The sequence below is a fragment of the Electrophorus electricus genome, chromosome 4 (assembly GCF_041902795.1).
Source record: "Electrophorus electricus isolate QZ-2024a chromosome 4, ASM4190279v1, whole genome shotgun sequence".
In the NCBI taxonomy this organism is placed as follows: domain Eukaryota; kingdom Metazoa; phylum Chordata; class Actinopteri; order Gymnotiformes; family Gymnotidae; genus Electrophorus; species Electrophorus electricus.
This window is the reverse complement of record NC_137500.1, coordinates 3731028-3756758: the sequence shown is the minus strand read 5'-3', so window position 1 is coordinate 3756758 and position 25731 is coordinate 3731028. Positions and strand designations below refer to the sequence as shown.

At 44.7% G+C, this 25731-nt stretch overlaps 2 protein-coding genes and 1 non-coding gene across 9 annotated transcripts; 2 read left to right on the top strand and 1 right to left on the bottom strand.

Annotated features, from left to right (window-relative positions):
- polg (polymerase (DNA directed), gamma) lies at positions 1 to 8900 on the top strand. 2 transcript variants are annotated; one of them, XM_027027729.2, is made up of 23 exons: positions 1 to 201; positions 365 to 969; positions 1245 to 1440; positions 1671 to 1844; positions 2053 to 2199; positions 2389 to 2468; positions 2574 to 2756; positions 2952 to 3115; positions 3302 to 3422; positions 3546 to 3788; positions 4039 to 4156; positions 4617 to 4694; positions 4806 to 4913; positions 5006 to 5166; positions 5299 to 5352; positions 5447 to 5564; positions 5866 to 6001; positions 6298 to 6544; positions 6643 to 6765; positions 6883 to 7054; positions 7452 to 7660; positions 8016 to 8176; positions 8544 to 8900. In XM_027027729.2, the coding sequence occupies exons 2-23, from the start codon at positions 407 to 409 to the stop codon at positions 8612 to 8614; spliced, it is 3627 nt and encodes a 1208-aa protein (XP_026883530.2). In that variant the 5' UTR covers positions 1 to 201; positions 365 to 406; the 3' UTR covers positions 8615 to 8900. The 2 variants fall into 2 exon arrangements, with proteins under 2 accessions (XP_026883530.2, XP_035379421.1); XM_035523528.2 differs by lacking the exons at positions 7452 to 7660; positions 8016 to 8176; positions 8544 to 8900 and having other exon boundaries at positions 6861 to 7019.
- On the bottom strand, positions 8609 to 22407 carry fanci (FA complementation group I). 6 transcript variants are annotated; one of them, XM_035523527.2, is made up of 38 exons: positions 22323 to 22407; positions 21371 to 21496; positions 20573 to 20645; positions 20345 to 20475; positions 20031 to 20184; positions 19804 to 19861; positions 19158 to 19199; positions 18854 to 18977; positions 18467 to 18552; positions 18198 to 18330; positions 17999 to 18079; positions 17320 to 17456; positions 16732 to 16912; positions 16541 to 16628; positions 16293 to 16423; positions 16017 to 16087; positions 15665 to 15779; positions 15271 to 15393; positions 15015 to 15083; positions 14793 to 14894; positions 14523 to 14699; positions 13478 to 13599; positions 13208 to 13369; positions 12652 to 12831; positions 12174 to 12340; positions 11978 to 12057; positions 11743 to 11859; positions 11592 to 11643; positions 11235 to 11362; positions 10963 to 11028; positions 10797 to 10893; positions 10544 to 10713; positions 10009 to 10065; positions 9769 to 9828; positions 9619 to 9690; positions 9432 to 9527; positions 9180 to 9284; positions 8609 to 8745 (listed from the first exon to the last, which is right to left on the bottom strand). In XM_035523527.2, exons 2-38 carry the CDS (start codon positions 21467 to 21469, stop codon positions 8683 to 8685), a joined length of 3969 nt encoding a protein of 1322 aa, XP_035379420.1. In that variant the 5' UTR covers positions 21470 to 21496; positions 22323 to 22407; the 3' UTR covers positions 8609 to 8682. The 6 variants fall into 6 exon arrangements, with proteins under 6 accessions (XP_035379420.1, XP_081567990.1, XP_081567991.1 ...); XM_081711864.1 differs by having other exon boundaries at positions 9619 to 9828; XM_081711865.1 differs by having other exon boundaries at positions 9619 to 9828; positions 10797 to 10875.
- A 1596-nt stretch (positions 22408 to 24003) lies between these two features.
- trnar-acg (transfer RNA arginine (anticodon ACG)) lies at positions 24004 to 24076 on the top strand. Its single transcript has one exon. It is a non-coding gene; the product is annotated as a tRNA-Arg (tRNA).
- Positions 24077 to 25731: the final 1655 nt, after the last annotated feature.

Here is a 25731-nt window from a genome sequence, read left to right as displayed (position 1 = left end):
ACGGCATGTTCCAGTTAGCTAATGGTACAGAGACCAGGCACTTGATAATATTCGTTTAAATGTAGCTTCTGTGTGAAATTTCGACACATTTCTGCTATTACATTTGCGTCGCGTTGAAAATGTAGCTAGGTTAGATTCACTATCTAGCTACGTACTGACTTAGTTTTAAATGAAAAGCAAGTTGGTGTATCATTTTGCCAGGTAACGAATCGAAATAATACAATTATGATAACGATCATGAATGTAAAACTGTTTAAATTATAAAGAATAATCAATGGCAAATGATGAGATTGATATGCGACTGATACATTCCAGATAACGTCCTTAAAATGCTTTCAGCGTGTTTTTGGCTTTTATTTTGCAGCATCCGACTGATTAAGAGTAAAAGTGTTGGTGGTAGGGCAAGATGATTCGTCTGGTATCACATCAGCGCTGGCTGCGCTCCCATGCTGTTCTGCAGAGGCGATGGTACACAACCGCATCTGAGCTCAAGGTCCCACAAAGCTCCAGTCAGTTACGTATGAACCCCCTCAACATCCAGATGCTGTCCAGGAACCTGCAAGAACAGATCTTCCGCTGCTCTGCACAAGAGTACTCTGCTGAGAGCATAGAGAAAAGCATTAGGCACTTAAAGAAACATCATCTCTGGGGGAAAGAGGCAGTGCTGTTACCTGACGTGGAGCTAAAACTGCCGCAGATGTACGGCAAGGACATTGACGACCACTTTAGAATTATAGCCCAGAAACAGAGCATGCCTTACCTTTTGGCAGCTTGTCATCTCCAGAAAGCAGAGCTCCCTCAGATGCCCCAAAAATGGGCCTGGGAAGTTGGCTGGACACGGTATGGACTGGACGGAGAACCCAGGAAGGTGGATTTTCCAGATGAGAATGCTCTGGTATTTGATGTGGAAGTCTGCATGGCAGAAGGTCACTGTCCCACACTGGCAGTGGCGGTATCTCCCAATGCCTGGTAGGACAGAGAGTGCACTACTATGTTTTTCCCCTCACATTCCTTAAATGTATAGGGCTGGCAAGAGAAAGGGGTATTTGTGTTCTCCCTACCAACAAATCCTCATGAACTAACTTTAGACATTGAAAACATCTGAAGATATTCTTCTATAACTGATGTTGAACAGCTGTCACCTTTACAGCAAATGGGAATGATCAGAAATTCGTGTTATGAGTGTTTTGTTTGTTTAATTATTTATTATTGATTTGTTTGTTTGATTGATTTGGATGTTCCAGGTACTCGTGGTGCAGCAGGAGGCTGGTTGAGGAGAGGTACAGCTGGTCCAGCCGGCTCACACCGGCCGACCTCATCCCACTTGAGACGCCAGTCAACTCCAGAAGGCCTCTGGGAGGGCGGTGGGATAAAAGGCTTGTTGTGGGGCACAATGTCAGCTTTGACAGAGCACACATTAAAGAACAGTACCTTCTGAAAGTACGCATTTGCTCTGGGTTTTGTGTACAGCATGCATGGTTAATCTGTGTTTAGTCAAGAATTATATTAATTTCACCATTAAGCCCTTCCACATTTGTGGTTTTGTGCATCAGTTTGAAAGTCTCTATATATGACATTCTAGGATGTGCTAACACCTAACCCTTGAAAGTTGTAATATATGAATCTCATACATCATGCAGTTTTTCTTTGGTATAATTGGTCATAAACAGGGATCAAAGATGCGTTTCCTGGACACCATGAGTCTCCACATGGCTATCTCAGGGCTGACAGGTTTCCAGCGTTCCCTCTGGTTGGCCAACAGATATGGGAAAAGACAGGGCCTACAGGAAGTCAAGGAGCACATGAGGAAGCTCGGTCACCATTCCAAGGGCAAGGGCCCAGCGGTGTGTGTACATGCAAACAATCAATACAGAGACTGTTTTACTAGTACCAATTGCAGTCAGTGTATCCTGGGAATAATTGCATTGTATACTGTGTTGGCCAGTCTGTTGAGAATGTCCTAAGTAATAAAAATATTATAGTGAATAAATAATAAGACATTAAGAAGAAGACCTTTGAATGATTGTGGGTCTGTTCCTCTGGTGTTGGTAGATTGGCTCTTGGGCCTGGGTTGACGTCAGCAGTATTAATAACCTAGCAGATGTCCATGCGCTCTATGTTGGAGGGGATCCCCTGAAGAAAGAGACCAGGGAGATATTTGTGAAGGGAAGCATTAGTGACATCAGGAGCAATTTCCAGGTAAAGGAAAGGACAATCCTGACTCCTAAATAAGCATTGTACATATGCACAAATGCTTTCAGACATACATCTATCAAAGATTCATGCATAACAGAATTAAAAAATGCATACTATGATATCATTTTATGCTGGAATAAAGCCTAAATGCTATCATTTATTCTACTGGTTTCTCTGTACATTTTGTTCTAGGAGCTCATGCAGTATTGTGCTATGGATGTCCTGGCCACTCATGAGGTGTTCATCCAACAACTGTCCCTCTTCTTGGAGCGGTATGGTATTTTAGCTATAGTTCACCCATACCCTACTCTCTGAACTGACTTTGGAGTTGAAGCTGTCAATCAACTCATCATACATATTTTTATGTGTTATTATAGGTGCCCTCATCCTGTGACGTTTGCAGGGATGCTGGAGATGGGCGTCTGCTACTTGCCTGTCAATCAAAACTGGGAGCGGTACTTAGAAGACGCCCAGGACACATATGAGGAGCTGCAGAGAGAGATGAAGAAATCCCTGATGAGTTTAGCGGATGATGCCTGCCCGTTACTACAGGATGACAGGTGAAATGGTTTCACGTGAGCTACATGCAGCTAAGAGTGAAATCAATAATATGTCCTGTGCTTCAAGACTGTCATACTAAGTGCAAGAATTCACACTTTGTTTTATCATTGTTTGCAAATGTTTCATGCAGTTTCTACATAACAGGATTTCGGGTGTTTGGTAGAGTTTGTCACTTTGTCATGCACGGTGATTAGGTACAAGGAGGACCCCTGGCTGTGGGACTTTGAGTGGGATGTTCAGGACTTCAAGCAGAAGAAAGTGTCTGTGAGCCAGAGGAAGAAGGCTAAGCAGCAGACAGAGAAAGCAGCAGCAGCAGCAGCGTCTCAGTGTGACAGCCTGGAGAAAAACTGCGACCAGGGTAAAGCTCATGATGATCTCAGAACTGGCCTTATATTGCCAATTCGTCTTTTATTCTCATTTGTTGATGAGCATAATGCTAATCTGCGAGATGCTTTGCTTTGAATAGCATTGCTATTTAATGACCTACGTTCACTTCCTTTGTACTTGATGAAAGTTCTTTCCAAGACTTGTTAAATGACTTCAGATCCAGGCCCACCAGAGGAGGGTCGGAGGGAAGAGGACACCAGCAGGCAGCTTGTGGAGCGGTTAAAGGAGACAGTCAGCTACCTGCCCAAGAGGAGACAGCATATGCCAGGACACCCAGGGTGAGCGCTGCCACCTACTGCATTCCACAGACAAAGCTTAGTGAATCGTACATGCTGGAATTGTCTGAATTCCCAGTCCTCTGTCATCAAACGTGGCTAACTGTCATTTCTCTGCTCTCCTAGCTGGTATCGGAAGCTGTGTGCGAGGATGTCATCATCTGTGAAGGAGGAGAATGAGGAGGTGTGGTCTCCTGGACCAAACTTGATCAGCCTGCAGATGAGGGTCACACCTAAGCTCATGGGGCTGACCTGGGACGGCTTCCCCCTGCACTACACGAAGAAGCACGGCTGGGGCTACCTGGTGCCGGGCCGCAGAGACAACCTGGACACCGGGGAGGACGTGGAGGGGCCTGTGTGCCCATACAGGTGATATGGGCCATGCCAAATCTGACCCTTTGCTCTGCTTTTGCTTTGAACACTTTGAGGGTTTGTGGTTTAACAAAACCTCATTTTCATACGGAAGTTTAGATACTACAGTAATATTTAGTGGCATTTCAAACCTAAAAGTAACATCACAGTAAACTGAAACTTGCTAAGGGAAGTTTGGCCTTCAGCCAAGGTTGAGTTGTCTGAGTGTTTGTGCCTTTTTGTGACCTTCTTCTGGTGTTGTCACCAGGGCAATAGAGCGCGTGTACAGGGAGTACTGTGAGCGGAAAGGCAAGGAGCAGCCGCAGTGTCTGGACAGCCCGCCACCGGATGACCTCATGCTGACTGACAGCAGCGTGTGGCAAACGGTAGGAGCCTTGAATGGTTTTAATGGTTTTTTTGTTGCTGTTTTTTTTTTTACACTTTACACTGTATCTTTCCACTTACAGCAGAGAACTGCAAATCTTTTTTTGGTCTTTTGATAGTAATGGTTATTTTTGTTTTGGTACAAGACCAAGGTTTCATGAAAACTCGAGGAAACTCGAGCTCAAGAGTTTTGTAGACTAACCTATTTGTACTAGCTGAGGATGCATTTTCTGTGTAGACAACAAAGCACTTTAGTAATTCACTCTGGATAAAACCATCTGCTAAAGGTCACCAATGCAAATGTGAAGTTGAGGCCATGGTAATTGTAACGTTCGAGTTGACCAGTGCACTGAATTAATTTCTTTCATGGTTTCCTCATCTGGTATGATTTTAAAATGGCTGCAATAGAAGCTGTTTGTGTTAGACCCATGTTTGAGTGCGTTTGCATGTGGTGTCCTCTAGGTGGAGGAGTTGAGTCGGCTAGAAGTAGCGTCTGACGATGAGGCAGTGCTCAAAGCTGTCAAGACCAAAAAGTCAGGGGTCAGCAGTTCATTCACTTCACCCTCTTTGACAAGATTGACGTGGAAATAACTTAAAACTCAATAATAAAAGTTTTTCAGATATCAGAAAAAAATTGTTTATGTCTGTCAGGTATCAGTGGATATGGTAGGTAAAAGTGACTGCCCCTATCACCATGGTAATGGACCCTACAATGACGTCAACATTCCTGGATGTTGGTTCTTTAAACTTCCTCATAAGGTGCGTGACACAACCTCTTTTATCAGTTTCTGTACTGTGAGTCAAGAGTTGTTCACACAGAGTGTGTTTGACTTTCTGTTTTTTCACATCAGGATGGGAATGAGAATAATGTGGGTAGCCCCTTCTCCAAAGACTTCCTGTCCAAAATGGAGGACGGTACCCTCCAGGCAGGGCGAGGAGGCACCAACGCAGCACGGGCTCTGGAGATCAACAAGATGATCTCGTTCTGGAGAAACGCCCAGAAACGCATCAGGTACCCTTGCCAGGATGCCTAGTGTGCTCCGCCAGTAATGATTTAGTGAAGTCTTATCGACTTTGACCTTACCGAGCAGCCCCTCCCGGTGACCTTTTTGGAACAACTGGCGTTGGCCGTCTGTGTGTGTAGTTCGCAGATGGTGCTGTGGCTGCAGAGGGGAGACCTTCCTCACATCGCGAGCAAGTAAGACCAGCTCACCTAACACCATCCACCAATAACAGCCACGATCACCCAGACAGAAAGCCATACACCAGCTTTCCCTCCTACCTCATGTCAGACACGCGGACTACGATGACGAGGGGCAGTACGGTGCCATCCTACCACAGGTCATCACTGCTGGCACGGTCACCCGCAGAGCTGTGGAGCCAACGTGGCTGACTGCCAGTAATGCACGGGTAAGACACAGGAGCAGGAGCAAGCTTGGCCTCGCCCACACACTGACGACCCACCGTCTGTCCGCTGCCCAAAATCCATCTAGTCTAGAGTTTAGACTGGAAGTGTTCCAGGGTCAGGTGTGATGCACTGAAGAATAAACCCCTTTTAAAATGATCTCACTGAAAGTGAGGATTTCGTTGTGGACCACAGGAAGCTTAGGAGTGTGTGTGTGTGTGTGTGTGTGTGTGTGTGTGTGTGTGTGTGTGTGTGTGTGTGTGTGTGTGTGTGTGTGTGTGTACATGTGTGCCTGCCTGCCTGCAGTGGGATCGCGTGGGCAGTGAATTGAAAGCTATGGTGCAGGTGCCTCCTGGGTACCATCTAGTGGGGGCAGATGTTGACTCCCAGGAGCTGTGGATTGCTGCTGTCCTGGGAGAGTCTCACTTTTCTGGCATGCATGGTGAGTTCAGACAGCATATTGATTTGCACTATTTGAGCCAAAAGCAATATTCAATAGCCAGCTTGTCAATCTGTTAAAATATTATTTGTGAAAATTGAATTTGCCCAGGCCACTTTTTTTTCAAAACTGTCTTCAAGCTTGGCATTAATTCAGAGCAAAGTCTCCAGTGTGCAGTGAAGCATCATCCATTTTTCCACACGTGATCTCTTAACTTTCTAAGCACATTCTCAGTAACGTGTGGCATCAGGTGCCCTTTGACCAGAACAGATGCTTGACCACGAGCGTACGTCCACCAGGTGGCACGGCATTCGGCTGGATGACCCTGCAGGGCAAGAAGAGCCAGGGCACCGACCTGCACAGCCGCACTGCAGACGCCGTGGGCATCAGCCGCGAGCACGCCAAGATCTTCAACTACGGCCGTATCTACGGGGCGGGCCGGCCCTTCGCCGTACGCCTGCTCATGCAGTTCAACCACCGGCTCAGCCAGGCCGAGGCAGAGGGCAAGGCCCGGCAGATGTATGCGCTCACCAAAGGGCTACGCAAGTACGGCAGCTGCAAATTCCTCCATTACCGAACTAACCAAGGCCTAATGGTGAAATAACATGTTTTGATGAACGCTGACTTAGGAATTGTGGGTACAGGTATCGTCTCTCTGACACGGGGGAGTGGTTGGTTAGTGAACTGGGTGTGAATGTGAAGAGAGATGAAAATGGCTCCATCTCCAGAGAGGAGTTACACCACATTTCTACACTGGCTGGAATAAGGTAAATCCAGTACCACTATTTAGCTTAGCTTTACATTTTATCTGTAGTATTTCTAGTTGCTTTTCCTCCCTGCTTGTTTAACGTGTACGGAGTAGCTGTGGTGTGCTGTCCCCATAGATCTCGGAAGAAGAGGCGGTTGGACATAGTAGATCAACGTGTGTGGGCCGGAGGTACAGAGTCAGAGATGTTCAACAAGCTGGAGGCCATTGCTCACTCGAAGCAGCCTGCCACCCCGGTGCTGGGCTGTAGGATCTCCCGGGCCCTGGAGCCTGCTGCCGTCAGAGATGAGGTGTTTTCATTGGCAAAAATTATAACCTTTTTAGCACCTTTTTTTTGCCTGATTTATTTTGGATTATGTGGGGAAAACAAAAGGCTATTCAACTCAGGGCCTTGTTATAGATATGTGCTCTAACCTTGCTGAACTCTATTCACCAATAATCAAAAATTATCCTAATTAGTGAAATGAGGTGTTTCTCTCCAGTTCACTGGCCCAAAAACCTAATTGAACAGCTCCAATTTAGACCGATATGCACCAGAAATAAAAAGGGTCGTTACGGTGGCTCTGAATAAAAGTGTTATCATTTAATGAAAAAAAACAAAAAACAAAAAAAAAACTATTCAGTGGTTCAGATTTTAACAAATATGAATATGCATATACTAATCAGACTTTTGTTGGCGTATTTTAGTTCATCACCAGCAGGGTGAACTGGGTGGTTCAGAGTTCAGCAGTGGACTACCTTCACCTGATGCTGGTGGCCATGCACTGGCTACTGGAGGAGTACAACATCAATGGACGCTTCTGTATCAGCATCCACGATGAAGTTCGTTACCTGGTGAGCAGCGAGGACCGGTACAGAGCAGCACTTGCCCTGCAGATCACCAACTTGCTTACCCGGTTAGTAATCACATTAAGCCAGTCTTGGGCCTTATTTTTTGGGGTGGGGGCATTAAGGCAGTGTTTACCAACTGAGTCCTTCAGGACCCCCAGACAACCCTTGTTTTTGTCTTATTCCATTCCCTAGCACACTTCAGCCAAGCAATAAAATATAGAACACCGAATACCTAGTGCAATTGGGCTGGGAATTGGGACGGGACCAAAATGTCTAGTGGTCCCCAAGGACGAGGTTAGGAAATGGTGTTAAAGGATTCCTTTTGGAGCAGGATTCCATGTATGAAAGCTGGTGTATCATTATATGGAGTGACAAGCAACAGGTCCTGTATGTTCTGACCACCACGCCATGTCTTCCTAGCTCCATGTTTTCCTATAAGATGGGCATAAGGGATCTACCACAGTCCGTGGCTTTCTTCAGCGCTGTAGATATTGACCAGTGCTTGAGGAAGGAGGTCACCATGGACTGTGTGACTCCATCTAATCCTGCTGGACTAAAGCGACGTTATGGAATACCACAAGGTGAGGCGATAATTTGTAATATTCTAGCATAGGGTGGTACATGTCTAAAAGGTGAAACTAATGCATTGTTTTTATAGCTTTACCTCATTTTGACATTCACTAGCCAAAATGTATTTCAAAGCCTTTGTTTTGCATTATAAGATGTGCATACATTAGTGAAACCTTTGAAAATTCTATTTATTGGAAAACAAATGTTCAGATGACAGAATTTTGAATATAAACATCTAACAAACACCAAACAAGGATTAAAGAAAAATTTATAAAACATTGTGAAAATACACAAATTTAAAGTTCTACACACATTATAAACTTTCCAACTATTGAGTCAAATGTATTAGAAAATCAGCAAAATTGTTTGTATTAACAGGTGAAGCGTTGGATATCTATCAGCTCATTAAGATTACGAAAGGTTCTTTGGCCAAAAGCAGGACAGAGTAATGGGTCCAAAAGACTCCCACCAGTCAGACCTGACTGCAGGACACAAAGGAAAAACTGGGATGCAAGTCTTACTGCTTCCTTCTCTTCTTCTTGGGCGCCTGGGTCTCTTCAGAAACTGGAGTATCCTCCATCTAAAAGACAGGAATGAGCACATATATGAAGAGCCAAAGCTGCATCCTAGCACACTGGTGCAGGACACTGGCATTTGTTTCTAACCTGCATTCAACTGGATATTGTATTCGTTATTTCTACATTTTTTTACCTTGTGAAGAAAGCAGTTACATTAGCCTTCGTGAGGATCTATTTTGATATTTGTTATATATTGTTATATTTGATCTTGGAGTTTGCGCTGCAAGACCAACGTGGACATAGTCCATAGCTAAACCTGATGGTCCTCAGTGAGGAAGGTTCTTGGTTTGGGCTCATGTTGGGCAAAACTTGACAAATTAGTGGGGTTTTTGTTTTATACCAGTCAAATAAATATGTTGCCATTTCAGCAACTGTGCTGGTTCAGTAGTAGTTGTTGATGATTGGTGGTGTGTCAAGCGCCTGGGTGGTCAGTGACCTGCTGGCTGTCCTGCTGTTGCTCCTGCAGTGCAGCCTCCAGCGTGGCGGCGTTGATACGGAAATCTCTCGACGTGCTCAGCTTCATGTACTGCATCAGATTCACCTGGAGAGCACAGCACAGCACACTAGACTTACTGAACATCACCGAGCTGCTTTAGCGGGGTTTTGGGTGGTGGCTGTGGGTAACCCCCGTTTTATTTTTGAAGTTGAATGTCGGGTCGCGTTTATCAGAGGGAAGAGCTGACTATACCTTTGATTTCTTGGACAGAAGAATTAGAAATTTCTCATATTGTTCGATATTGAAGATCAGGGTAGGGATAGCCTTGGTCGCACGGAGAACCTTCGCCTTGAGGTGATTTAAAAAAAAGAAGGACAAAGCGCTTTAGAACTGCATCGGTCCGGAACGAACAAGGATGCAGAAGAACACGATTCCTTACAGAAGCAGCCGCAGTATTTTCCTCTGTGCTTTTCTTCCGTTTTTCATTTGCCCCTACAATCGCCTCGCCGCTCTGTAGGCAAGACAACATGTTAACGGAACACCTGATGCAGGCCAAGTGTAGAGCATGCCCATGAGAAGAGGACCTCACCTGGACATGAGTGATGAAATTGTAGCACTGAGGAGTAAGGTGAGAGCCCGACAGCTTAACCTGGGGACACGCACACACACCCAAGCCCTGTACTTAGCAATAGTCATGCAAGATGAGTTCTGGCAATGCTATTTTAGTCCACTTTCTGCCATAGACTGGGTTCATTGTAGATTCATTAAATGAAATGCAAGCGAGTTGTCCCTCATCATCCAAGCACACCATTTAAAAGGGTCTCCTCACCAGTTTTTCCAGACGAGCGGGTAGTTGGCCAAGATGAGCTGCACGCACCTGAATATACTGCGTCTCACACACACACACACACACACAAAAAAGCTGACAGAGTGTGTATACTGCTCTTCCAGCACATGGAAAAGGGTAACTACACATACACAAGCATTCAAAGATGGAAATTAATCTCTTTTAACCACTCGCACACGCTGGGCCCCTTTGCTTGCTACACTGACTGACTGGGCGGCGTGTTCGCGTTTAATTCACTCCGATTTCAATTCTGTCCTGAGGACCGTAAACTTCTAGACAAAGAATCCTCTGTGTCAGTCACTCCCCTAGCAGAGCAGGCAGAACACAGTACCGACACTTGCGGTGTTAGTATGAGTAGATGTGATCTCTGGGACCGAGGTACTGAGTCACTTTGGTAAGACTAACATTGTACCGCTGTGTCAGAAAGATATGAATGTAATGGACTTCGAGTCCTTTAGCTGTAAATGCTAGTTTGGGGCTTCAGGAAGCCGTGCGTCTCGCTGCGCGTCATACTCACGTATTTGATGAGGGTGGTGAGGACGGTGTAGGTGCGGCTGAGCTCTCGCAGCAGCGAGTCCGAGCAGGCCCCGGGGGGCAGCGCCGTCTGTACCAGCTCGTTCAGCGCGGTCACCAGAGTCCCCAGCTGCAGGGTCACTGCTTTCTCCACAGGGTCCTGCTGACCTGCTCCTGAGAAACACGGGAAGCGCCAGAGTCTTCCAAAGTCTAAGAACGCGCCTCTGATGTGCGAGGCTGGCGCTGCGTTATAGTACCTGTGTTCGTCCTCTCAGCTGTTAACTGGCTTTTTTTCTTGGCGATTAACCACTCCACTTCGTCCATCGCCTTCCCCACCTGGGACAAAACTAAGAGCTAGAAAGATGTGAGAAGGGGCCAGTGTGGACACGTGGCGTTTTACAGAGCGGGAGAACGGGGACTCACTGTGGTGGCTGCTGCCGTCTTCCTGCTGACGATAGCAAAGTGGGACTGTTTCTCCACCTCCATATCCTGGGTGGAGACACGAGGTGATGTTCAGTTAAGAACGATCACTGCAAAGACCAGGCTAGCATGAAAAACAAACACCATTTCCTACAGCACCAAGATTTATCCAGGTCTCATCTGGAAAGAAAGAGGGGAACTAACCACTAACGGGCACACACATGGAAGCCTTGACCCGACGGCAGAACGGCGGCGGTGTGGGTGCGATGCGCTACCTTGTCTATGTCTCCCAGCTGGCTGTGGATGTCCTGACACAGCTCCCATAACAGGGACACTGGGCTTTTGTGGAGGACATGCAGACTGAATAGCAGAGAAAGTAGACCCTTACTGAGGGATATGTCCTCTATGAGAGGAAAAGATAGACGGAGAAAGAAAAACAATCACATAAGGAGTTAGACCAGCCTCTTTCATTTGTTTAACTACATTTCTATATGAAGCCACGGGGCAAGTGCCAGGGTGGCAGTTTGCTTGCATTTAAGATCACACATCTGATGGTAAAAGGACAAGAACACATGTTGCAACATAAATCGGCACGGAATCTGCACACGTGCCGAAGAAAGGGCATAGCTTACCAAAGCTGGTTTCCTTGCAGAGTTTGACTGTCCAGGTAACCATCTGCACAAACTGTCACAGAAAAGATTAAGGTTAGGATTACGGACATGTGTAGAAAAACAGAACAACGCTACAGCAGTGGGATTAAGACTTCAGGGAAGTCTAGACTACCTGCGGGGAGGTGGGCTCCAACAGGCGCGAGAGGAGACTCAGAATGCTGACCAAGAGCTGGGCCTCTCTGCTGCTGAAGGCCTCCTCTCCTCCACTCAGCTGGTTGAACAGGGCACGCTGTACACCGGGCCAAGAAAGACACGACCCCCACACCACTGTAACGTTTCACACTGAATTCGTCTCAGCTGACTCCGCCGCATTATTAAAAATAAATCAATCAAAAACAGCGCTCTACCTGAAACTGCCGAACATAGAAGGCAGCCTTTTCTGTCGGGTTTGCGTTTTCAGGCTCCCCTTCCTCCTCCCCGGAAAGATCTGAAAGGAAAAGACACGGCGTCCCATCGTCATCACCAGCACTGTGGGTAACAATATTTAAACCACGTCTGGACTGTTCCATGCAGGAAACGTTCAGTGGATACAGCGTCACCCACGGAGAGAAGACAGGAAGCTGGCCACTCTGGTGGGGTACTGCTGCAGCACCGTGCTGAAAACACGCAATAAGCCCTCCAGGCAGAGCAGAGACACGCTCGGATTCTTCTCCTTCTTCCCAGCATCCTCCACGGCAGACGGGACGTTAGTGTAGCGCCACACCAGCACACTGATGGAGGAGAGGTGGCGTTAACAATAACGGGTGCACACGGGTCTCGCTCTAAAGAGCTGGGCTCTAACAAGCACATCGACTTTGCCCTGACGGTCAAAGGGAGCATCAATGGGATTCCTTTCAGTGTTGCCCATGGATGTTTACTACAACTACGCTTCATAACTAACCGACATAACTCCGCTAAATGTGGAAAGAATAGTAAATTGCATTCGGAAAACAGACGAGCGCACAAGCGTGTCAAATGTGTCGCAGGAAATTCCAGCACAGAGTGGAGCCGGTTCGGAGTCATCCCGAGGGCACAGCAGGACCTGGTGATGTCACAGAGGTAGCGGAAGGTCTTGTCGGGACTCAGGCCTTCCAGGCTGTCTGCGTGGCCCGTCTCCTCCAGGTGCTGCACCTTCTGCAGGGCCACGCTCACGGTGTAGCGCAGAAGTTCCTCGCTGGAGCGCAGCACAGACAGGCTCTCCTCGTGACTCTGAGCACTGTCTCTGGACAAGACACCAAACCAAGTCACCTACTCAGTGCAGAGCGACTGTGCAACAGTAAGCCAGAATGGAGCTCTGATATTTTGTAGGCATATACCCTAGGTCACTGTGTTCAACAATTAGTATGACATTTTTTATCCAAGTAAATGATACATTTGTACAAATTTAAAAAGCCAAAGTCAAATTTATTTACATGGTGCTTTTTACAGCAGCTTCAAAAGTGTCTGGGTCCTTATAAGCAGCCCATGCCATCCTGCATTATATAGTCCATGTAATCGGTTCAGCAGAAATGAGGTGCCTTCTCTTCTCACACATAGCAGAGTCTCAAGTTCGTTGATGTACATTTCACACATGCACACACACCCACACCCTTGCTTACCTGAATAGAGCAGTGAGCAGGCTGGACACGAACTGCATTGAGAGAAGAGTGCGCGGGGTTTTGCTGGAGGGACTCCGGCCCTTTCCCGATTTCTCCCTCAGGATCTCGGAAAGCTTATAATAACGATGAAAGAGCTCCAAGACATCCTGGAAACGGCTCTTGCTGCTCAACACACACACACACACACACACCACTGTGTAATGTTGCTTTATTTAAGTTTAAACCAACAGATTGGGTCTAAAAAGCTCCAGGACTTCTCACAACAATTACCTGTAGTTGGCAGTGATGAAGTTGTACTCTATGAGAACCTCATATATTCCCATCACCAGCACAGCATAGATACTGTTCTTCACCCCGACGCTGGACGCTACTGAGAACTCGGCTGACTTGTCCTGTGGGACACAGATGGGGACACCCTGGGCTGCACATCTGATCTCACACCAGTTCTGCAGTGTCGGTCCAGGCATGTTTGAATGCAGTTTGAATTGTTTCCTCAGACATAGCTGATGCTCCTTAAATCCAAGAGGGAACAACTGTCCAAAACATGTTTGTGTATGCATACTGTTACCTATTTGAATAACAGTCAGTGGATTTAAGAAGGATCCTCCAAGACATGCTATGTATTTTTAGTCTCTTAGGAACTTCAGAGCCAAGACATTGCATTTTACCATTTTCACGGTATGATTGTTAGGCTATCACAGTTTCAGATTTATGACAATTTAAAAACACAAGTTGATGATTAAACAAAAAAGACTTTGGACCATCTTTCATACAGTAACACACCCAAGCATTTGGTTTGCATGGACCCTGCCCTAAACTGCATATGAGAACAATACCAGCTTTTAATTATTTAATACCATTTCTGAGATACTGTAGTAAGGTGTCAGTGTTGTTTAATGCAGTGGGTTTTAAACTGGGAATTTGTGGCATCAAAAGCAGGTTGTGAAAAAAGTTAAAGTAAATACCCAATATTTTTATATACTTTATATCGCCTTTATAAACCGAAACAAAATGATGAAAAGCAAATAAAACAAACAAACAAATGTTTGTTGTTTGATTTGGATGCCTGAAGAAGGTGGCGCTGCTGAGCCCACGTATGATAGCTACCAGCATGTTAAAAAATGGCTGCAGAGCTCAAAGATGCGTTTACGTGGAGGATTACACAGCCTGGGGGTTTTCCACGCAGCACTGCAACAGTACTGTTTCAAGAGAAGTCAAAGGGAAAAACCTACATTTCAGGAAGCTGCTGGACACACAATTTTTGCAAATCGCTTCTTTAAGCTTCTGTTTAATCTTTCCTAAACCGTTTGCATACCAGCTCAAAGTCCTCCAGCTCACTCTTGATCATGCGTCTGGTTATGCTCTCCAGCACTGCACAGAGCTCGTCCTGGAACCCTTCCTCATCGTCTTCGTCGTCACTCGCCCCTCCGGCGGGCTCACGTGCGCTCTGACACCACAGCAGGCAGTGGACCGTACAGGAGAGCAAATGGGCCTGAAGGGGGAAGAAAACCCGAGAGGGGCTATATAATCTACCAACAAGCTCCCACTTCACACACACGGGCGGTCAGTTAAGAGGGGCCGGTACCAGAGGCTCCTGGAGGAAGACCTGGTCTCCCTGTGCACTGATGCACGACTCCAGCTTCACAGGGGGCAGCAGGTCCTGCTCCAGCTCATAGTATCGTTTCAGCTGGATTACACACACACACACAAACACAGAGATTAATTAAATCAAACGGTGTGATGCTAATGAATAAAGTCTTGCCAGTGGCTACATAAAGTGATACACACATGTTGACTGAATGCCCACCTGTGACAGAAGGGTTTGCATAATGGAACTTGCCAACTGGGAGTTGCGTCGGAGAACGTCGTGGAAACCCTTTAAAAAAAGAAAAAGAAGGAAAAAAAAAAGCGACAGGTTATAAATAAAAACGCGTCCACGTCAATCTGTCCATTTGTATTTACGCAACACAGCCCGGTGGGAACACGGGGAACAAGGAAACACCTGTCCACGGCAAGCAGACGAGGTGAGAGGCTGGGGTACAGGTGGAGGAGAATGGGCTCACCTCGTACAGCATGAGGCGCACGTCGGCCTGCTGGCCCAGGCAGCGGCGCAGGCCCCTGAGGATCTCCAAACAGAAGGCCTCGTTAGTCGCTGCATTGTAGCGCGAGTGCACGTCTGCCTGGACCTGGGACACACACACACACACACACACACACACACACACACACACACACACACACACACACACACACACACACACACTCAGCAGTGGCCCCACTCTGACTCACACAGTGCGAATCTGCTCACTCTCAGCATGACTCAAGGCCATGTTCTAGCTAATATGAACGACAGAATAACAAAGTGACACCCTGTGCACACAAGGCATATATTGTACAGAGTGCACCAGTAGGAAGATCTGCATGGGTGGAGAAGCCAGCCACTGGCAGGGCCGTCACCTGGCTGGAGGTCAGTGTCTGGCTGGCCTGGCTGGGGGCAAGACTGCCCAAGACCCGGAAGTTCTTCAGCAGCAGGAGGAAACCAGCCACGGCAGACTTCCGGCCGTCTAGCTGACTGCAGAGAGAAGACGTGTCGGCCAAGATTTACGCATCAATAATTAATTTTGCACCAATGCATGTTTTTTTTAAAGTGCTATCAGCTTACACGATCATTAACAGAGGGACTTAAGAAAATGTACATGACGTTTCCTGGTTGCTATAGAAACAGCCTCAATGCTGGGACAACTACGAGTGAATAATATTTAAAAAGAAAAACAGAAGCTTGTGCGTCTCGTGTTCTCATCTTGCATACCTGGAGAACATGGCTTTCCTCAGCACCAGAATCAGAGCATCTTTTAAGGACATGCTGACCTTCAGCAGTGGCTGTGGGAATGTCAGAAAAAACTACTGTTTTACAAGGAGAATTACAGCAGGAGACTTTCTCAGCTCATTTGCACAATGACAGAAGCTGTATGACAGGGAAACTCAATGTCTCAACTTCTATAAAAGCGGTGAACATCCAAATCAGACCGTTCTTCACCACCTTTTAACGTGACACCTGAGGGAACGCGCTACAGCGTGGGGTTACCTGTACAGCTTTGAGGAGCCCCTGTACTGTGCTGAGAGGGAGGAAAGACAGCTGGTCAAAGGTCTCAGTCACTTTTGAGGACGACTCCAGGAGGATCATGGGAGCAGACACGACAATGTTAGAGAGCAGCTCTGCAACAGGAACATTGATGAAGAATTAGGAAAAAAATAATAATAATAAAAACAACAAAACATGATGTGAGCGATCCTTTGCTCGCATAAGGAAACTGATGCGTAAGGATCTCATACCAATAAAATGGGTAACCGGTGAAGCTGTCTTGGTAACCAGTCGATTCAACACTTGCTCCAGGATCTCACCTCTGATTGGTTCATGCATCTGGGCGGGGGGGAAGAGAAAAAGGTTTCTTAAATGTCTACAATACAGTGCCAAGCATGTCGGCAACAATGCTGAAGAAAACAATTTTCCTGAGAGACTGTACTTTGAAGCTCTCCAGGAGAACTTGTCCACCAAGCCGGCATGCCAGCTGGGAGGGAGTTTTGGCTGTTGCGGTGGGGGCTTCAGTGGTCTTCCCAAAAGGTCCTGCTTTTGGCCCAAAAGAGTCCATAAGGATGAACCCTAATTGTACCAGGCTCTGAGTGACGTGGTCCCAGCCAAACACGCTGCAGATTTGACATTGCAGATGCAACGTTACTCAGAAAATAAGGAAAGCAAACAAAAACAGTGGAAGGAATTCTAGCTACGAAGGATCCCTCCACAGCATTCTTCTTTAGCATGTTCTCATTCTTTACATCTCCAAAATGAAAAGTAAAATTGAAAAACAAGTTTAAAAAGAAAAGTAATTTTTTTTTACATTGTTTCCTTTAGTGAGAAGCCAAAAACAATATAAAAATAGTTCTGCAAAGTTAGGCAGTATCTGATTGCAGCATTATTTGATGCTCTGTTATTGCGCTAACCTTTAATGCTAACAATGGCAACAAGTCCTCATTTGAACTTGTAAAAGCAACGCCACAGTCGCGCCAAGCCTAGCTGGAGAAACAGGAGACGTACAAGCACTGCTCATGCTGACCTGTTCTTGACAGTGTCCAAAATCATGTGAGAGACACTGCTGCTCGAGGGAAGCAGATCCTGTAGGAACCTGGAAGCCTGCTGAAGCTGCTCATCCTTGAAGTTCTTCGTGATGGCCCCTTTCAGGAACTCAAACACCTGGGGAGCATCCAGAGGGCCAGGCAGAAGGGGCGCAGCGTGCTTAGCTAAGCCTTCCCAGTCAAAGCTGCTGGTATTGCCACAGTCTCTGGACACTGCATCCAGCTTGGCTTTTAGAAAATCTCCCACCACTCCTAAAGCCATTTTAAATGCTGGCTAAACAAAATTGCTGTAGTATATTGGTGGGCAATATACTACAGCAATTTCATTTAGCCAGCATTTGAAATCAGCCTTTAGAACAGTCATCCCATTGCTTTTTACTAAAAACCAATTCTTTGAAACGGGAGCACTTTAATGGATAGATGCATTATAATTTCTTGAAGATGAGGTTTAACAGCTATGGTGGAACTGTAAAAGCAGTACTAGAGAACACTGGTAGAGGACTTGGCTTAACACAGCAAGACTCATGGAGTTAGTGCCACTGGCAGATCATTTTAAGCACTGCATCCATCAAAGAAATGTCTGTGTATATGATGGAAGAGTTGTGTAGATATACAAGACAGGAAGGTTTGTCTAGAACACAAAGGGGATGAGAGATCTACCTGCTCCTCATAGCGCTGAATGCGAGCCACAGAAAGCAAAAGGGCGATACTAAAGGGACACAGCAGTTGCCCCTGACAAACCTACAGAAACAAAACCAACAATATGTATCAAAGTACAACATGCAAAAATACTAACTACAGTGTAAATGTATAATGATACAGAAACAAGCATCCAGGCTGAGTGTTTGTGATGGGCCACCTTGACGCTTTTTATGAATTCCTTGCCGAGCTCATGGTCAAGGCGAATTGCAAACACAATGTGTAAAATGGTGGTTCCTTCCACATGTCTCAGCTGGTCCTGTGGGATGGTTTGTATCTCAACATCCATAGTCCTAATGACACAGCATCATTAAAGCACTCAGGCATTAAAGACCTGCTCTCAGGAAAAAACATTTTTTTGAGACATCTAAAAACATTTCAGCACAAAGGGCGACAGCACAGAACTGAGCGGGGGTGGGTGCCACTTACTCTCCTTTCCTCTGTTCATCTTTCTGATGCATGTCCTGCTCTCGAAAATAGTTAATAATTCCATCCAGCACAAGCTTTTTACAGCCCTGCTCAAAAGAAACACAAGACCACTTAAAATTAACGTGCAAACACTGTGATACAGCGTTATTAACAAGAGACATATCAAATGGAGAGAGGATCTTTCTAGAGTTTCTCAGTTCAATGTTTAGCCTACTGTGACAAACCTTGCTCAGTGGATCAGAAAATTATTAAAGACCAAACAGTAATCTGAAAAAGACCTACCTGCATTGTAGAGGTGTGTATAAAAGCCAATATTATTCAATGACTAAAATGCAAAGTATATATGTAAATATGATGGTGTAATAAAAACAGGTAAGATCAGCAGACCTTAGCAGAAAGAAGCAGGAGCTGATAGACAAGAGGAGGGATCTCCTGCAGGTCCATCTTGAGGAACATCCTCAAGACCTTCTCAGTTACAAACTGCAGCTCCTCTGGAGATAAGGGCACATCCCTGAGAGAAAAGTCACAAACATCCAGGTATTAAAGATTAAAGATTAAAGAGGGGGTTTCTCAGAAGCACCACCACAACACTGTAAAACAATGGCTGAGTCACTGAAATGTGACTAAAAACCCTTCATCAAAATGCTTTTGGTACCTGGACTGTTACAAAGACAGACTGAGACTCTCAAACCTGAACATGGTGGTGAGGTGGATCACACTCTGTGGGTCCCACCTGTATTTAAAAAAAAAAAAAAATGTACAACAGAGTTGGAGCAATACACAAAATACTTTAAACAGTACAGGCAAAACATCAAAGCCTTACTTAGCGTTACCTTATCACAGTAAAAAAGTGTCTAGGTGTCATGCAATCTGTAATGTCTAGGGGGAAAAAAATGAATTGAATTTTCAGTTTTCTTCTAGTGTTAGTGACCACTAATTTCCACCCATTGTACAGGACTGTCCTTTTTCACAGCAACTACCAGGCCAGGAGGGTCAGTGCTAAGGCCCGTATGCTTGAAAGCACAAAGCATTCATTCAAAGCTGTTCAAACATAGAAATCACAGTGCACCTAGGGGACAGAACTAAATATGCACCATAACAGATATATGTGGTTGGTTCTGTATCCAAAGGTTAGAATCTAATCCTACAAAATGGCCACGTGACCGAGGTGTAGTGGTCAGAGCACGTTTGCTACCTGGGTTCAATACAGGGCTCCCTGTAACAAATGACCGAGAGGGTCCAGTAATAACGTGTGTGCGCCATTCATGACGCAGTGTCATGAACTGCACATTTCGTAACATGTCCAGTATTAAAACACACTTCTTTACCCTCGTTACCTGCTTGAGCACAGACTGTTGATCAGCTGCTTCTTGTATTCGTCTCCACTTAACTCACCTAAACACACAGCAGCCCAAAAGAGAGGTGAGACAGAACATATTGACTGATTTTTATTTCTCTCTCTCTCTCTCTCTCTCTCTCTCTCTCTCTCTCATAATCTCTACAGACAGAAGACAGGTGTAGTAAGAGCAGTAGAGCGAGTGAGACAGACATCAAGATCCCTCACCTCTACCATAAGCCACAGACTCTGTAGCTGCCAGGGCAGTAAGGATAGTGGGGAAGAGCTCCAGTGATTTACCATTACCCATTTCACCTGCTTTAATAGCATCCACAAATAGAGACGCCAACACTGCCAGGGCATGGCCTCCTAGAGTGTGTGTCTAACATACAATGGAAAGATAAAGATAAAGATTTTCCTAAGAGCATATGCAGCAAACATTTTCACATTTGCTAAGAAAACATAGAAAGCCAAATGTTGGCTTCAGGTATATGGTCAGTACTAAAGAAAATGGGCAGGACTGCGTAAACTTGGATTCGCACCTCCAGCATCAATAGCCCAATAATGTCTGAGACCACCTCTGTCTGCAGGTCTCCAGATTCACAGAGAGGAATACAATGTTTATATACACACAGCCTGCGACTGGCTCCATCTGAATCACTCACTGCTGAACCTTAAATGAGATGCACATAAAGATTAACCATAATCAGATTAATATTTAGGGCCACTATGCAGAAGGAAGGTACACCAAGAGATGTTATTTAAATTACCTCTGAATATGGCTTTGATCAGGGCTGTTGCATTCTTTCCTTTGAGGGCAGTATTTGTAATTAGTGTAGTCAGCTGCAAATGAAGAACTTGAGATGAAAAACATTTCATAAACATTTGCATTATGAATAAAAACTGGATAACCATAAAATGGGCTTTTGAATTACTTATTAAAACAAAGCATTTTATAGACTTTTTGCTGGCAGAATTTGCTGGAAAATGGCAGGCTTTGTTAACTTGTATAAAAATATTCACTTTGATATCAATAAATGTAATGAAAAGGTAACCCATCAAGTCTATCCAAAAAATATTTGCAGTTATCAAACTTAACCCCTGCCCTATTCCTACATACACACTAAACATTTAATTAAAAAATGACCTAAAGGCCTGCAAAATGCAGAACCTTGAATAAGGACCACAAAAATAAAAAAAAGATAATGGTTTAATAGTTAGTTATCAATAGATCCATATTTCATTATAATTCTTTATTTAATCATAATTTTAATAAGACCTACAAATTTTGTTTTAAAGCAAGTCAAGAATTGAGGAGCATTTTATGGCATTTATCTGATGCTTTTTCCAAATTATGACTTAAAAAAACTTCAGCAGTTGAGGGTTAAGGGTCTTGCTCAGGGTCCCAGCAGTGATGGGGCTTGAACCAGCCCTCACTGACCGGGACAGTGACCAGTGATGTTGAGAAGAATCATTCATCGGTATCGCTATACTAAACAGCAGCTTATCACAAGTAAATTAGCACAGATTTGTGCAACACCTGCATCTTCAGGTACATAAATACAAACCTGATCATCAGGAAGAGAAGCAAGGTGCTGCTGGAGCTCCTCCACTCCATCTCCATCTCCCTCTGATAAGGAGAGCATCTCCTCAACAGCTACCTTCATACTGCACACGGATTCAGGTCCCCAAACCTATTTCAAAAACAAAAGCTCATGTCCTTAATAACGGTGGACTTGTGACATATTTATGACTTTTGTGAACATAAAGACAAAACCTGCTTCTTGAGAGCCAGACATCTTCTACAGAGTTCTCATTCTGGGAAGATGTATTTGCTAGGTGACAAATCAACCTGGCATAATTTGACTTACTCTGCAGTTTAAACTACCCATGGAACTTTGTCCATCAGGACAGACAACCACCATGGTCTTCGTAAACGAAATGGGAAAAATCACGTAGCTAAGGTGGAACTGCGCACAGAAGAGCTGAAAACAGCAGCGGCCTGAACACGAAAAGCTTGGTCTTCAGGACAGTGGTTTTACAGTGGCACTAAGACAAAGCCTTGGGTACATAGCGGATACGTAGCCAGCACCACCTACCCAGCTACCAATATTAACTTCTGCTTCTGGTTAGTGGGGTGCTGCTGAATTGTCTCCAGACATTGTCCTGTACTGTGTGTAAGGAGGAGTATGAAGAGTTCTGGTGCGATATATCGGAGGCTGAGCTAGGTAACTAAATAACACGCACTGGTTGAATGCTTAATTTTGAGTACCTAGCGGACTAACGCTATGCTTACCGCTAGCTGGGCCAATAGTAAATCTAAAACAATTTGAGCATTTTAGCTATACAGCATGTCATGGAAGAGTCTATTGGCCAGCTAACCTACCCGATTTTGATAGATAACCTAACGTTCGCAATCTAGCTGTTCAACATAAAAGGACCAATTACGAACTACCGTTAAAAGCCCGCAGTCTCAATCTTTAATAATAAGAAAATTATCTACCTGTCCCGTGAACTTACCCACTTGCTGCCAACTTACTAGATAGCCAGTGTTGTTTGCCTTTATCAATCACACACACCACTACTCTAACCAGGGAACATCACTGAAAACTCCCGCCAGATCATTCACGTAACGTCCGAGAAAGCCTAGTGATTGGTGCGTCTGGTTCACGTCGCGTTACGTCAGAAGCGATCTATCAATCATTACACACGTCAAAACGTGCGTACTGAGAGAGAGAGAGCGCACAAGTCTGACGTTTACATTTGCGTTTGCGGCATTTAGCTGATATGCTGCAAATTGCTTCATGTGGGCTGTCCAATATCCCGGTTATATATAATAAATGTCTGCAAAAGAGAGAAAAATGGTTCTAACAAGCTTAACTTAGTTACTCTTAAATTAAGATGCTACTCTAAATGTCAGGAACCTACATTGCCCACGGCACTAAAAGGCCAATATAATTGTATAATTGTCCAGTTTTTTAATATATAAAAATATAATTTTATAATTGTCCAGTTAACTTGAATTGGATTTTATTCTCTTAACTGAAACCTGTGTTGAAAATACTTATAACGTCGCCCCAATGAAGCAGGGGTAATAAGATATGGGCTGTTGTCTGTCTGTTTTGTGGGATATTGGACTATATGCAAGAATATTTTGGGGAATTCTCCACATTTTTGGGATGAAGTCCTACGGGCTTCCATCTCCTTCTTTGGTCAGGTGATTAAGATAACTGGTAGAGTGTGTAGGTGTTGATAGTCCCGATCTTCTTCTCTTTCATCTGACCTCTCAGGACTTTCCTCGGTAGCTGCCCTCAACATCACAGGTCACTGTCCCAGTCAGTGAGCGCTGGCGAAATGAAAAGCTGAAACTAGCTCAGTGGATAAGGTACTTGACTAGTAATCAGATAGTTGACCAGCTCTCCGCTGTTGGCCCCCTGAGCAATAGTTCAATTTGCATTCAGTCGTAATTGAATACAAGCGTCAGCTAAATGCCGTAAAATGTCAATTTCACAGGTGATCAGAGTGGCCTAATGTTGGACGTATTATTTTCCATATCAGGTTCAATCAAGGGTGTTCACGATTCACTTTGTAGGAGCCCGAGTAAAATTTAAAGTCTGGATTGTGAAGTCCGAGTCGAGACTCCCAAGTCCCCTTTTTGGTTTAGTCTCCTTTATTTATGAGGCTGCATTCTTCATAGCAATATAACATTAGCTAACATGAAAACAGCAGTAGGACAATAAAGCATGCACAAAAGATAGGAACCGTTTAAAATTATATGAAGCTTACTATAAAAGTACTTATTATCTAGCTAGCTGGTTAGCTAATTAACATACATTTATCCAGCTAGAGGCTAACTAGCTAGCATGCTTGAGGTCAACGTTAAAATATCATACACAACTCGACGTCGTTTTGCCAGTGTCCTTCTGACTCAAGGATTTTGTACTCCAAGGTGATTATTAAATGCTAGTAGTTTTTTTTTTATAGATAAAGTATCACTGACACGAATAAATAGCAGATCTAACATAAGCATGACAAGGTTGGCTACGCCTTCAACAGTCACTGATGTTTGATCTATCACAGATTTAAAATGGGGAATAAGTGAAGCGGAAACGCTTTTTTGTCAGAATGCTGTTTTTGAACGAAATCACCGGTGCCCTTTTAATATTAATATTTTGGACCCGCTGTGCTGCGCTTGTGTATCGGGCCAGTGGCGCAATGGATAACGCGTCTGACTACGGATCAGAAGATTCTAGGTTCGACTCCTGGCTGGCTCGATTGTTTTTCCACCCGTTTAAGCTTAAAAGCGTTGCAGAGATCTAGGCCCAAAAAAACAAAGTAAAAATTATATAAACTATAATTTAGTGTTGGCTAGTGTGTATTTTCAGATGAAAATTTGCTAGATAAAAATTATTTAAACCTTAACAATTAATTATTGCATCAGTTAGTGGAATAATCAAGTAGATTAAAATCAAACAGTCTAACTTAACTCAAAGTCATTTAGATAAGAAAAGTAATAACAGAAGGCTGATGGGAAAAGAATAAAATGTAAACCAAAACAGCCAGGCCTACAAACCTTTATGTTCCATGTTCAAATAAAGGAGTAAATTAGACTGATGAATTGAATGGACATCAGGGCAAAAAAAAAGAAAAGGAAACAACATGTGAAGCAGGCCTAGGTCACATTTCTACAGCACTGCAGAGCCCTTAAAGGGACTGGCCAAACAAGTGTTTGCTCTATCATCTTCTACAGCATCTAATAGAGAGCCTTACTTTACCATTAGCTTGTGAAGTAATCCTGTAAGCAGGTTGCATGTTGAAATACAACTGAAACTGCCTCTTCCCTAAAAAAATATGAACTATTATTGCTGTGATGTCATGCCAATCAGAAAACACAATCCTACACAATCCCAGTGTAGGATTGCAGGTATTGCGCATAATTTCATAAATTTCTACAAATCTAGCATTTATAATGCAGGGTATTCCCACACACATTTCCACAAGGTTTATGAGTGGGTTTATGGGAATTTTTGACCATTCTTCCAGAGATCAGACACTGTTGTTGGACGAGAAGACCTGGCTCGCAGTCTCCGATGCAATTCATCCCAAAGGTGTTCTATTGGGTTGAGGTCAGGACTCTATGCAGGCCAGACAAGTTCTTCCACACCAAACTCACTCATCCATGTCTTTATGGACCTTGCTTTGTGCACTGGTGCTCATATTGGAACAGGTAGGCGCCATCCCCACACTGTTCCCACAAAGTTGGGAGCATGAAATTGTCCAAGATCTCATGTTATGCATTAACAATTCCTTTCAGTAGAACTAAGGAGCCAAGCCCAACTACTGAAAAACAACCCCACACCATAATCCCCCCTCCACCAAACTTTACACTTGGCACAATGCAGTCAGACAAGTACTGTTCTGGCAATCTCCAAAACCAGACTCGTCCATTGGATTGCCAGACAGAGAAGTGTGATTCGTCACTCCAGAGAACACGTCTTCACTGCATCCGACGCTTTACATTGCACTTGGTGATGTAAGGCTTGGATGCACCTGCTTGGCCATGGAAACCCATTCCATGAAGCTCTCTATGCACTGTTCTTGAGCTAATCTGAAGGCCACATGAAATCTGGAGGACTGTAGCAATTGACTCTGCAGAAAGTCGTCGACCTCTGCGCACGTGCCTCAGCATCCGCTGACCCCGCTCTGTCATTTTACGTGGCCTACCACTTCATGGCTGAGTTGCTGTCGTCCCCAATCACTTCCACTTTGTTATAATACCACTGATAATTGTCTGTGGAATATTTAGTAGCAAGGAAATTTCACAACCGGATTTGTTGCACAGTGTCACGCTGGAATTCACTGGGCTCCTGAGAGTGACCCATTCTTTCACAAATATTTGCATGCATAGGTGCTTGGTTTTATGCACCAT

What these genes read in the sequence shown, in the direction of transcription:
- fanci (XM_081711864.1), bottom strand. Translation starts at nt 21,469, where the DNA reads ATGAAGGTAGCTGTTGAGGAGATGCTCTCCTTATCAGAGGGAGATGGA. An exon ending in GTCTGTGGCTTATGGTAGAG is followed by an intron (nt 19,862 to 20,030) that starts GTGAGGGATCTT and finishes CTGTGTGTTTAG; the next exon opens with GTGAGTTAAGTGGAGACGAA. An exon ending in ACCGGTTACCCATTTTATTG is followed by an intron (nt 16,424 to 16,540) that starts GTATGAGATCCT and finishes TTCCTGTTGCAG; the next exon opens with AGCTGCTCTCTAACATTGTC.
- polg (XM_027027729.2), top strand. Translation starts at nt 407, where the DNA reads ATGATTCGTCTGGTATCACATCAGCGCTGGCTGCGCTCCCATGCTGTT. An exon ending in GCGGTATCTCCCAATGCCTG is followed by an intron (nt 970 to 1,244) that starts GTAGGACAGAGA and finishes TGGATGTTCCAG; the next exon opens with GTACTCGTGGTGCAGCAGGA. An exon ending in AAGAACAGTACCTTCTGAAA is followed by an intron (nt 1,441 to 1,670) that starts GTACGCATTTGC and finishes GGTCATAAACAG; the next exon opens with GGATCAAAGATGCGTTTCCT.